General features: G+C 32.3%; 1 protein-coding gene across 1 annotated transcript in view; it reads right to left on the bottom strand.

The window, feature by feature from the left end:
- LOC139528119 (transient receptor potential cation channel subfamily M member 4-like) overlaps positions 1-12699 on the bottom strand; it is a 61776-nt gene that overhangs the window by 34320 nt on the left and 14757 nt on the right. Inside the window, exons 6-13 of the mRNA XM_071323948.1 lie at positions 11341-11523; positions 7154-7363; positions 4001-4184; positions 2941-3103; positions 2107-2251; positions 1274-1340; positions 573-692; positions 26-156 (exon numbers count right to left, since the gene is read on the bottom strand). Of these exons, the coding sequence (XP_071180049.1) occupies positions 26-156; positions 573-692; positions 1274-1340; positions 2107-2251; positions 2941-3103; positions 4001-4184; positions 7154-7363; positions 11341-11523 (1203 nt within the window). The remainder of the gene's footprint in view (positions 1-25; positions 157-572; positions 693-1273; positions 1341-2106; positions 2252-2940; positions 3104-4000; positions 4185-7153; positions 7364-11340; positions 11524-12699) is intronic.

Below are 12699 nucleotides of genomic sequence, written 5' to 3'. Positions count from 1 at the left end.
AAATATTTTCAGAATGAAATATTACCAAGTCATAAAGTTTTAACAATCGTTTGCTGGTGAGAAATTCTCTCATCACGACTCCTTCGTTCAACATTATCTGTACAAACTTTACATTATCAGTTAGTATGGCTGTCTCTATTGCTTCATCAAAACTTCCTATAAAACATGGACAATATTTTAAAAGGAAAATATGGATTTATTTAAAATTCAGTGCGCATGGTGAATTAAAAGATCTCATTGTTTTAATATGATGTTCTATCGATAAAAGAGAAAAAGGTGAGAACAGTTTTTGTTTTTTCTAATGATCTCGACTTTTAGTATATAAATGTTTTTGTCAATCGTACCAGTACCCTACAGCTGTGAAAACTTGTCTCCCCTGTAATTCAATCGCTGTGATAAGTGTATCATTTAGCTGATGTGAAAATATATTGTGGATTTTCATGTATTCAGGTTATAAACGATTTGATGTGGAAAAACTATGATGAAGTGATAGTTAGTATATTTGTCTTGCCCTGTTTCACAACGATTTGGTAAAAAAGTTGTTATGTTCTTTCTGTACAAGTATAGCTAACCTCTACTCCAAAGAGCATCTTCTCTGAAGATTTCTTCTTGTGCTATGTCAGCCCTGTCCCATTTCAGAGCCAGTTTTAATCTCTCTAGTCTCTGTATTTCTGTTACTTTACCAACCTTAGCTGTAAAATGTAAAATCACAAAAATACTGAACTCCAAGGAAAATTCAAAACGGAAGTCCCTAATCAAATGGAAAAACCAATGATAAAACACATCAAACGATGAAATAGATTTGAGATAGTACATGAGTTTTATAGACAGATATTGGATAACTGCAATTGATACAGGTTCCTCATGACTTCACCTAAAGCATGTATAACGTTCCAGTACACCATTTGTCTGTACAAAAATACTTACATCTATAGATATATAGCTATATATCACTGTGCCGGAAAATATTCAGATATTCAGATTATTTCTACAGTGGATCTTTGAAATAAATAATCTACTCTAATAGTTTGTGTGTATCTTCATATGTAGATTATTTTGGTAAGTTACATCACCATATATGTTTAAATGTTGTTTTTTTTTTATCTCAACTTCACATAACGTGAATGAGGTGATATTGAAAATTTGACAGTATGAAACCATCTTTACTCTTCTGTAGCAAAATATAATTATTTATGCCTGTTTATGAGATATTATCATCCTTTAAATTTGTCAGTTGTTTATGAAATGTATAAACATATATTTTTATATATACCTTTAAGTAAAATCTTCAGAATTTCAGTATCCAGTTCTTCGTGTTTGTTTATATGAAATATACTGATCTAAAATTAAACACTTAACTCTTACAAACTAATGAATAAAGCAATCAAAATTAATATGATTTTGATAAATTAAAAAAATTTACAAAAGACTTTCTGTCATTATGGTTCAACATAATAATCAGTATTTGAAGAAAATCAAGGTTTAAAAATAAACCGTTCTTGCAAAAGTACAAACGGCAGATTGCATCTCGACATTTCAAAATTCAAGCTCGGGAATACTGTACCAATTGGGAGATATATACTCCGTATACAAACGCTGCTTGAATGTTGTTTCATGAAAAATTCACAACTGGTCGTAAAAGTTTGTCTTCAAACGCCCCTCATTGTCAATTTCCATGTAAGACAAGGTATGATACAGACTTAACTGTCTCTGTTGTATCCTTTATCTTTAGTTCGATTGGATTGATTCGTTAAACATAGTCATCAAATTTTGAATTAGTTAGTGAGTGTACATCATCTATATAGCGGAAAATAAAAATTAAAGGATAATGCCAACTTCTTATCTCTCTTCATACGAAGTACTTGTATGTAGTCAGCCTCATAATTATAAAGAAACAAGTCGACAAGAAAAAGGGCACAATTAGTTTCTATTGGAATGCCAACAGTCTGCTGAAATACACATCCTCCAAACGTTACAAATATCATAAATATGTTGTCTATCAAGAAATCAAGAATCTTGATAATAAAAGTTTCAGATAATATGTGTTTGAATCAGAGTGAAGTGGTACAGAGACTTTCAACGATTTTGTGTGAATCAACTGCTTACCATATCTTTTTTTGCAATACAACTCTTGACACTTTCAAACACATTATTGATCCCATCTTCAGCCTTCTGTTTAGCCTTAGGATCATCCTTATCTGCTGGCTTCAGTTCAAAATACGCATTCTTTATCAACTTACGAATCTTAGTCCTGATTAAAACATGGAAATAAAAAAAAATGTTCCTATGACTGGTTTCAAATTGGTGTCCTTATTTAGGATCAACGATCTATTGAGACCGGTAGTGGACATTTTGGTTCATTATTTTCATTCTTTTTTGGAACCAGGGTGGTTTGTTTTACATTAACATAGCAAAAAGAAAACATGTTCTATGTTATTTCTTATCAGTCTCAAATACTTTCTTTAACTTTCATTTGTATCACAAAATTGGGGAAATTCGAAAAAGTAAACATGTGTTCCAATTAATTCATTATACAAATTTTTGGTTCTTTAAACCAAAATAAGTGTTTTTATATCCTTTATAAAGGTAACAGAAGTATTCCGCTGTTCAAAAGTCATAAATCCATTGAGATAAAAACAATCCTGGTTACAAACTAAAATCAAAGAAAACACTCAACAATTAGAGCAAAACAAAACACTTAAGCAATGTTAAGTGCTAAACTATATTATCATATTTTTGTAAAGATAATGAAACTATCCTTCACTTCTTGATCTTCTTGACCCTAATGTTGCTCAAGTTTTCAAGTAACAAAACATTAATAGATTGATTATAAAACATACCGAAATGATCCAATGACAAATGATTACTTATGTAGTAGGTTAAGCAGCAAGAATAGCATGCATTTTAAAATTAAACATGTGTAATGAGAGATGCATTAACCTTCTCTCTGGATTGGTGAAAGCATACACTAGTATGTCAGCAGCTCTACCAGTACCCTCAAATATGATAACAGGATTATTATGTTCCAGAGAGGTTTTAGCATCCTCTATAGCATCCCTACCTCCTTCTAATACAATCAATACAACTGGTATTCCCTCTCCACCTGTCCAAAGAAATAAAAGAAGAATGCGTAAATGGGACATTGGTACCCGATTTATTTAATATTCAAGAGTCAATGTTTTAATACAAACCAATTAACGCATTGTTTGTCTCTGAAATTAATTGCAGCAAGAACAATTAAAGGAATTAATTTTCCACCTTAAAAAGGATATTACTTGAGAGCCCCTGGCATTTAGCGGCATGGCACGAAAATATCAACAGTCCTAAGAGATTGACTCAAACCATTGAACTTCTTAATTATCGTTTCTAGTTTGAATGATCAACATATTAGTGACTAAAACATTATGTCGAATTCAACTAATAACATAACGAATAAGAGATACTGTTGATTCATTATTTTGTGGATATCTATTTTTGTTGATAAATATCTTAAAATAAAAAGCTGTCTTTTCATAGTTTTTTTTATCGATTTTGTGATGTTGTGCAAATCTTTACATCCATGAACTTATAGATATATTGTTAATCTTTAGCCATAGATATCGATATCCCAGGAATGATTGTGTATCCACAGTATCACAAACCATTAACATGTTGTTAACTATTTTTTAGCTAGTGTTGCTCTTTAAAAAAGTATATGGTTATTTTAAATAATTGCAGTGTATAAAATAAACGACAGGCTATGTGAGTCTTCTTTTTTTTAATTGATAAGCAGTTTTGCTGTAAAATACAAGCTAGATTGTATTATTTACAGGTTATACATGGTCTTTATGGCTTAATGTAAGGAATCGGTCATGCTCATTGATACAGAATAAACAGTGATCTATTTTGTTTCCATTTCTAGGTTTTGGTTAATCGTTTTCTCATTGACAACTATATCACATGTTGCTGTTTTTATCATATCTTTAACTTCACATTCCAAACAGTTGACATTAACTCTTACCTTTTTCTATTTGATCAGACAGTTTCTTTTCAAATCTAGCTCTAAATTTAGCTTCACCCCTATACAAATTTCTATATCCATCATCAACAAAGATGAAATGTGTATGATCAGAATTCAGCGGCACAGGTTTTGCATGTTCTATCTTATTACCGGTTAAGTATTCAGCCATTTTATCAAACTTTCCCTGAAATATACAAGTTACAAAATATATGTAAGAGAAGGCCTAAAAAGATAAGTAGATAATCATTCCCCTAGATAAACTCCCCGTTTAAAAGAATAAAAAAACTTCTGTTAATCTGTTTTTTAAATTTTATATATCTAGTGGATGACAAGCCTTACAACTTTTCAAACTGCACAGGTTGGTCTGTACTCAGAGTTGTTTTGGATGCGTTAATACAGCCATATTTGTTCATTTATGATTAATCTTAAAACTGCAGTAAAGGTATCACAGTAGCCAGTCCTTATCCAACTGATATATTTCCAAATGGCATATCTCTTTAACAAGAGTGCACACACTGAAATGTCTCGCCTTCTTTACTAATCGTTGATATCATGTTGATAGTTCTAAGTATAAAGCTTTAATACAACTGTCACATAAACTTAACATTAACCAAGATAGCTAAACAAATACCAATGAACCATGAAAATGAGGTCAAGGTCAGATGAACCATGCCAGGCAGACATGTACAGCTAACAATGCTTCCCTACAACAAATATAGTTGACCTATTACTTAAAGTTTAAAAAAAATAGACCAAAACACAAAAACTTAACACTGTGCAATGAACCTTGAAATTGAGGTCATGGTCAAATAAAACCTGCGAGACTGACATTTAGATCATAATATATTTCAGTACACCAAATATAGTTGACCTTTGGCATATAATATTATATAAAAAGACCAAAACTTGAAAAATTAACTTTGACCACTGAACCATGAAAATGAGGTCAAGGTCAGATGACATCTACCCGCTAGACATGTACACCTTACAATCATTCCATACAACAAATATGGTAGACCTATTGCATAAACTATGAGAAAAACAGACCTAAACACAAAAATTTTACTATAACCACTGAACCATGAAAATGAGGTAAAGTTCAGGTGACACCTGTCAGTTGGACATGTACACCTTACAGTCCTTCCATACACCAAATATACTAGCCCTATTGCTTATAGTATCTGAGATATGGACTTGACCACCAAAACTTAACCTTGTTCACTGATCCATGAAATGAGGTCGAGGTCAAGTGAAAACTGTCTAACGGGCATGAGGACCTTGCAAGGTACGCACATACCAAATATAGTTATCCTATTACTTATAATAAGAGAGAATTCAACATTACAAAAATTCTGAACTTTTTTGTGGTCACTGAACCATGAAAATGAGGTCAAGGACATTGGACATGTGACTGACGGAAACTTCGTAACATGAGGCATCTATATACAAAGAATGAAGCATCCAAGTCTTTCACCTTCTAAAATATAAACCTTTTAAAAAGTGAGCTAACACCGCCGCCGTAGCCGCCGCCGCTGCCGCCGCCGGATCACTATCCCTATGTCGAGCTTTCTGCAACAAAAGTTGCAGGCTCGACAAAAATCAAGGAACTTTTGTGAGCACGCTTATATATATACCCCCACAGCTTCACATTGTCCCTGGACAAACAAAACATCACAGAGGCTAAGTTCATAGACTCTTATCTCCTACAAACATTAACTAATAAATTCTGTTGGAAACCACCTGTGTCCATCTTTTTGTTAACTTATCCTGACTTCATATCGGCACTTTTTTCGAAGACAGAAACGAAGATATCAGTATCCTTTAGCTTCACTTTTCGATATATAGATGATGTTTTTTTTACTAAATAATTCAAAATTTTATTACTATATTGAACGCATTTATCCCATCGATCTAGCGATACAGGTAAGGACCGTTATCGAATATCTGTTTGACCTATGATAGCAGATATGTTCCTTATGTCGTAACTACAATCTCGTTCCTTTTTCACGACTGTGGCCTACCTGATTAAATTTATTACCTGATTGTACTGACATGAGCAACACGACACGTCTGTGTCCTTGCACTTCCGGAGCTCAAGTTTTTGGTGGGTTTGGTAATGCTTAGTCTATATTCTTCTATGTTATTTCTGTGTACATGTGTTCGTCTTTCTTGTTTTTGGTCATGATGTTGTCAGCTGTTTGTTTCGATTTATATCAGTTTAATATTCCTCTGGTATTTTTTACCTCCTTTTCGGTGTTAATAAGACATGACTGAGGGGCTGATCTAAGTAATATCCGTGGAGTAGAGATGAGACAAGTCTAATACAACTGCATTACACATATAATTGGCCTAACACTAGTTATGATATGTTACTATGAGGAAATCATGTGATCAGGAAAAATCGTTCATGTAAAATCACGCAATCCAAACATTATATTTCAAAAGATGAAAGGTTATAAGGGCTTTATTTGACAAAAAAAGTGCAAAGTGTTCAGGAAAGAAAAACATACTTATTATTTATCATGGCAACAAATAAAATACTGAAGGAAAAGTGCATAAACTTAGCAGTTTCCTTCTTTGCTATGCAATTGGTGTATTTTATGACCTAATAAAGAGGTCGTAACATTAAAAATGTTATATAAGGATTTTATTTCTTTAAATTCTGTTTTTTTAAAAACACTTCTTTGCAAATTTGAAATAGTGTTTAAACACTTTATTATCTTGTGTGCTAAAATCAAAACTCAAAAACTGTATATGCGTACTCTTTCTTTTGGTGATCAATTTCATATTTACTTTTTTATCACTAGCTTTAATCTGTAACTCAATAAAAATAAAATATAACGATGAAACATCTCCTTCAGAATAATTCAACAATAAAAAGACTACAGCAAGTAGATTACTTACGTGACAAAAACGCAAAAACGCGAATTTATACATGCGATAAGTCGAAAATGCGAAATTGGATAGAAAAAAAATCGACTTGTATTTCTGCTTTTTTTGACATCGCGATTCTGTGTTTTCACCTTTTCGCCCTATAGAATATGAAGGAGGAAAACATGAAAACGCAAAACGTCACTAGTCACCAGATAAACCAACAAAATCATTGAAAATTGGTAACCAACGAATAGTCATGAATCTACTGTAAAACTTTACCTGTACATTGATGTTGATAGTGTGGTCTGTCAGACAATGTCTGTTTTTAACATATCCCCATGGAGCTATTCCAATACAAGGCAGACCATGGGCAAATCTGTCTTTATACCACTCGAATGACTGGCCTTCTCTCACTGCTAATCCTACTTCCTTCATTACTCCCATATTGAATCCTGATGTAATTAGCCAAGCATTTGTAGTCTGCGAAGCCTGTAAAATAACATACAGCATTTATTGTATTGGTACGAATGAGAAACCGTGATTTCTTTGTAACAGTCAAATATAATTAGTATCTCACAAAGGAACTAAATCCTGCATTTTATCTTTACTGAAATCAAAGAAAAATCGATCAGTTGATATTCGTTATGTTGCATAATAGTGAGAACATATCTAAGATATATAATATATTTTTCTTCTATATCGATTTAAAAAATGGAAACGACAATGTAACATTATTAGATATTAATTAATGACATTCTTGAATTGATACGTTTAAGTCACCTATTATTGGACAACTGTTTCTTGAAAAAAAAACTTGAATTAGCTATTTTATATCTTAACGCTAAATAAACAACAGATAATAATATCCAAACGAGATGCAAAATTAAAATAAAATACAAACTCTTGAAGCATTTAACTTATTTTTTCATCAGTTTGTTCTTTTTTCTTCTTTTTGTAAACGGATTAAGCATTAAGGTTCAACCCTTCTAAGAATAAATGTAATATAAAATTAAGCTTTAACTATGCTACTGTTGATTGCTAGTTTTCTTTTTCCATATTGTAATACATTTTCTCATTTGGGGGCCCTTTTCGGCTTTTACAGCATCTGATCTTTATGGGTTTCAATAATTTTGTAAGGCTGTACATTGACCTTTAACTTTTTACATCATTGTCCTTTGGTCTTTTTTTTAGGATAGATTTTTGTTCGTGTCAAAATTCATTTCTATAAACAACACCCACAAATAATGTTAACAGTAAATTTGGGTTAAAATTGTTTCGACAGCTGCATTTGATTCCTCGTTCTTCTCTCAATGATCTATAAGGACTTTCGGATGTTTGTTTTTCTTTCTGTGTGTCGTCGAGAATCCATAGCTTATCAGACATCAAGCGGTCAGATCATAACTGTTAACATAATTTTAATCATTTTGGTAGATAACGCGTGCCTGCAATGACATACATCCAACGACTTGGTAAAAACTGACGTTGTAGCCGTTATATTCTGTTGCAAATGGCGTTAAATGTTGAAAGGACCAATATGAGGTCATTAACGAGTTATGACTATCTGCTACAGGGGCGTATAAGTAATTTGTCACCTCAAAATTTTTCTCGAAAGAACGTGCACTACTTTATATCTGTTAATATCTAATGACTTAATTTCAATTTTGAGTTCTCTGTTGTGACAAAAAAATCAGCATCTATATATTGATAAAAACTTGGCAATGGATTCAAAGAATGTTTATCGAAGAAACAAATACCAAACAAATCATGTATACGCTTTTAATTTTGAATTTCAAGAAATAAGCGCCACGTCTAAATTCCGCGATGTTTGAATGTCTGAGGAAACTCAGGTATTAGTTTTTTTTTCTTTCAAAAGGAGTACAGAAAGCCTGATAAGTATCAATAACACGAATATAATCCACGATTTTATGGAGAAAAAAAGAAATATCTGTTGTTTTTTTTAAGTCCGTCAGTTCATTTCTTTAATAGGCTAGCATTTTGGTTGCAGGAGTTTGAAAATTATTTTCGATAACTTATTCACAGCAATTTGTTGGCTAGCTACTACTACATTTTGTATCTACAAAATTTAATATATATTATACCTTTAAGACGATTTCTTGACTATATATTTCAACCGATTCTTGCGCAGAGGGAACTATGACATTGATGACTACTCTTTTTAAAACATTCCACCGGCTAAACATACGGTTGTTGGCATTTATACAGATAAGTAATGTTTGGGTATTATATATGATACGGGAAAGACCCGCGTGCATTTAGATAAAACAAGTCGCATTAGTGATTTGATCAAGAATGGTTTTTTTTTTAATCTTGTACCGTACGTTAACTAGTATAATTGTTAGGGCATTTGTTGCCATGTGAGACGGGTTATAATTCCGGGTCGTTCATTTGTTTCATAACTGCTATCTTAATCAACAACTGTGAAGGATCTCAAAAACAAAATATTTATGAACGACCACTGTCGTACCGATTTGCGTTCTTTGGTAATATTGTTTTTTGTAAACAAAAATGGTATTAACATGTTTGATGATTTTGACTGTACTAGTGCTAGGGATCTCGAATTATGTACTGATGCGACTTCTATCATTGGTAATGGTGCTTATTTCAAGGGGACATTGTATTGCTCTCCTTGGCCGGATGAATTATTTTCTCCATTGAAAAAGAAATATTCCATGGCTTTTCTATAACTCTATCCTTTAGTCGTTGCAGCAATCTTATTGTATCATTCACTACTAAATGATCTTATTTCGATGGGACAGTGAAGCCACAGTCTATACTGTTGATAAAGATCGTTCTAGATGTTTATTGATAATGAAACGTATTAAATCTCTTACTTTGAATGACGTAAAAATTATATTTGTTTTCGCGACAAACACATTCCTGAAGTTCAAAATAATATCAATGACTAGCGTTCTCGTTAACAGCTACAATCGTTATCCCCCAAGTTCTATCAACTTACAACTCACATATCATAAGTGTTTCTACAGTTGTTAGAACATGCCACGTCGAATTTCCGGTCAAGCACTGTTTCGCAAGCAACTATAGTTCGCGCAAACTACGTTATGCTACACCTAAGGGTTAGGAGAACTACAGACAGCTAAACAAACTTAACTTGGTACAGGTCATTAAGTTCAATTTAAAGTGTATACCAGCTGTAACCTGCAGACGATAATCTTTGAGTTCTTAAGTATGTCACAACATAGTTTTTCTACGGTATACCTTTTTGAAATAACTCCAAACTTGGAGTTATAAACATCTCGTAAAACTTGGCATTTAAAAACATGAACCCATAAAAAATGTGGGTGCTCCAAACAGGTTCAAGAATGGTTATTGACAGTTTTGTAATTTCTGTTGAAACGTTTTGGTGTACATTTTAAATATCTGAAAAGTTTTCCTCATTTTACAGCAGATCACTATACTTACTTTAATCAAACCAGACTGGAAAGTTTCCCTCTTTTTACAACAGATCACTATACATGCTTTAATAAGACCAGACTGGAAAGTTTCCCTCTTTTTACAGCAGATCACTATACTTACTTTAATCAAACCAGACTGGAAAGTTTCCCTCATTTTACAGCAGATCACTATACATACTTTAATAAGACCAGACTGGAAATTTTCCTTATTTTACAACAGACCACTATACTTACTTTAATAAGACCAGACTGGAAAGTTTCCCTCTTTTTACAGCAGATCACTATACTTACTTTAATCAAACCAGACTGGAAAGTTTCCCTCATTTTACAGCAGATCACTATACATACTTTAATAAGACCAGACTGGAAAGTTTCCCTTATTTTACAGCAGATCACTATACTTACTTTAATTAGACCAGACTGGAAAGTTTCCCTTATTTTACAGCAGATCACTACACTAACTTTAATCAGACCAGACTGGAAAGTTTCCCTCTTTTTACAACAGATTACTATACTAACTTTAATCAAACCAGACTGGAAAGTTTCCCTCTTTTTACAGCAGACCACTATACTTACATTAAAAAGACCAGACTGGAAAGTTTCCCTTATTTTACAACAGATTACTATAATAACTTTAATAAGACCAGACTGGAAAGATTCCCTTATTTTACAACAGATTACTATACTAACTTTAATAAGACCAGACTGGAAAGTTTCCCTTATTTTACAACAGATTACTATACTAACTTTAATAAGACCAGACTGGAAAGTTTCCTTCCTTTTACAACAGACCACTATACTTACATTAAACAGACCAGACTGGAAACTTTCCTTCCTTTTACAACAGATTACTATACTAACTTTAATAAGACCAGACTGGAAAGTTTCCCTTATTTTACAGCAGATTACTATACTTACATTAATCAGACCAGACTGGAAAGTTTCCCTCTTTTTACAACAGATCACTCTACTTACTTTAATAAGACCAGACTGGAAAGTTTCCCTTATTTTACAACATATTACTATACTTACTTTAATAAGACCAGACTGGAACGTTTCCCTCATTTTACCATTAAGTTTGAAGTTTTTAGCACCACCAACAACAGATATGATCAGACTAGGCGTATTTGGTTCCATTATTCTCCAATGGTCTTTCATCAGCTTTATAGCCAGGCCAACTGAATCTGGTTTTTCTTCATCTGTTAAACGTAAGTACTAGAACGAACATAGGTTTCAATGTGTGAATTAAGAAATTGTATCATCTGAAGGAACCATTATTAGGTATTTCCACTTGCTGTATCGAACAGTTTATACGCTTTTAAATTTCACTCTGCTAAGACGAACAATTTTCTTTCTAAGAGTTATCTCCCTATTCACTGTTTATCTAATGTGTGCATCTCCTTCGTTACAAAATTCCTGATTTAAATCATTCGTTACATTCTCAGAAATTTTTGGCTAATTTGGGTCGAAGCAATTTGATGAAATTTTATAGGAATTATCTACCTTTACAAAATAAATTTATCTGTATGTTTTTTATCTAATAAACCTTTAAGCGTATAACCCTGCAACCTTTTAATTTGTGGTCCTTGGGTCCTACATTAGAAAATAAGATCAAGGTCAAAGGTCAAGATCAATTCTAAATTTTGACTTTTGCTTATTTCTGCATTTACTCATGCACTTAAAAAGGTACATATAAAACAACAAGTGCAAAAATGTTTGCTTTATTGTTATGATGATAAGTTACATTTGATCTGAAACAATCCAATGGCATCTAATAGGAGTTACTGTCCCTGAAATGTCTAATTATAAGGTTAATTGATTTTTTCTTCAACTTGGTTCATTATGAAGACATATGACCTTTAACAAAAGTTTGGATGACATATGACCTTGAAAAATGACATTCGGAAGTGACCTTGAGAAAAACGGAAGTACATATAAATGTAAAAGTCCACGGAATCAATATATTTTGTAATATAGATACATAAACTTATCACTTAATACAAGAGATAACTTTCAATAAACCGGATTGCCAATTATCTCCCATTGTACACATAAAAGTATATAGAAACTATATATTTTTGGATTCAGAGTGAAATAAGCTATCATTTGAGAAAGGAAGTAACATTTTCTTAACCAGAAGTAGCAAATTATCTCCTTTAGTCCACTTTAAAGCATATCAAAACCATTTATTTATAGTTTGAGAAATTAGCTTGTTTTCAAAATTTCTTTCATGTGGAAAGACCTTCATTTATTCTCTGAACAATTGGTATTTAATGTTTATATTTTTTCGTCGGCAAAAGGTAATCAAGGACAATAAAATTGTAAAACATAATTTAAGGATGCAAATGAAATTCAAATCAGAAACACTTGAACCAGTTTTTGAGTTAATTA

The sequence above is a fragment of the Mytilus edulis genome, chromosome 6 (assembly GCF_963676685.1).
Source record: "Mytilus edulis chromosome 6, xbMytEdul2.2, whole genome shotgun sequence".
NCBI lineage: Eukaryota > Metazoa > Mollusca > Bivalvia > Mytilida > Mytilidae > Mytilus > Mytilus edulis.
Note: the sequence above shows the minus strand (reverse complement) of the source record. Positions and strands in the feature narration are given on the sequence as shown.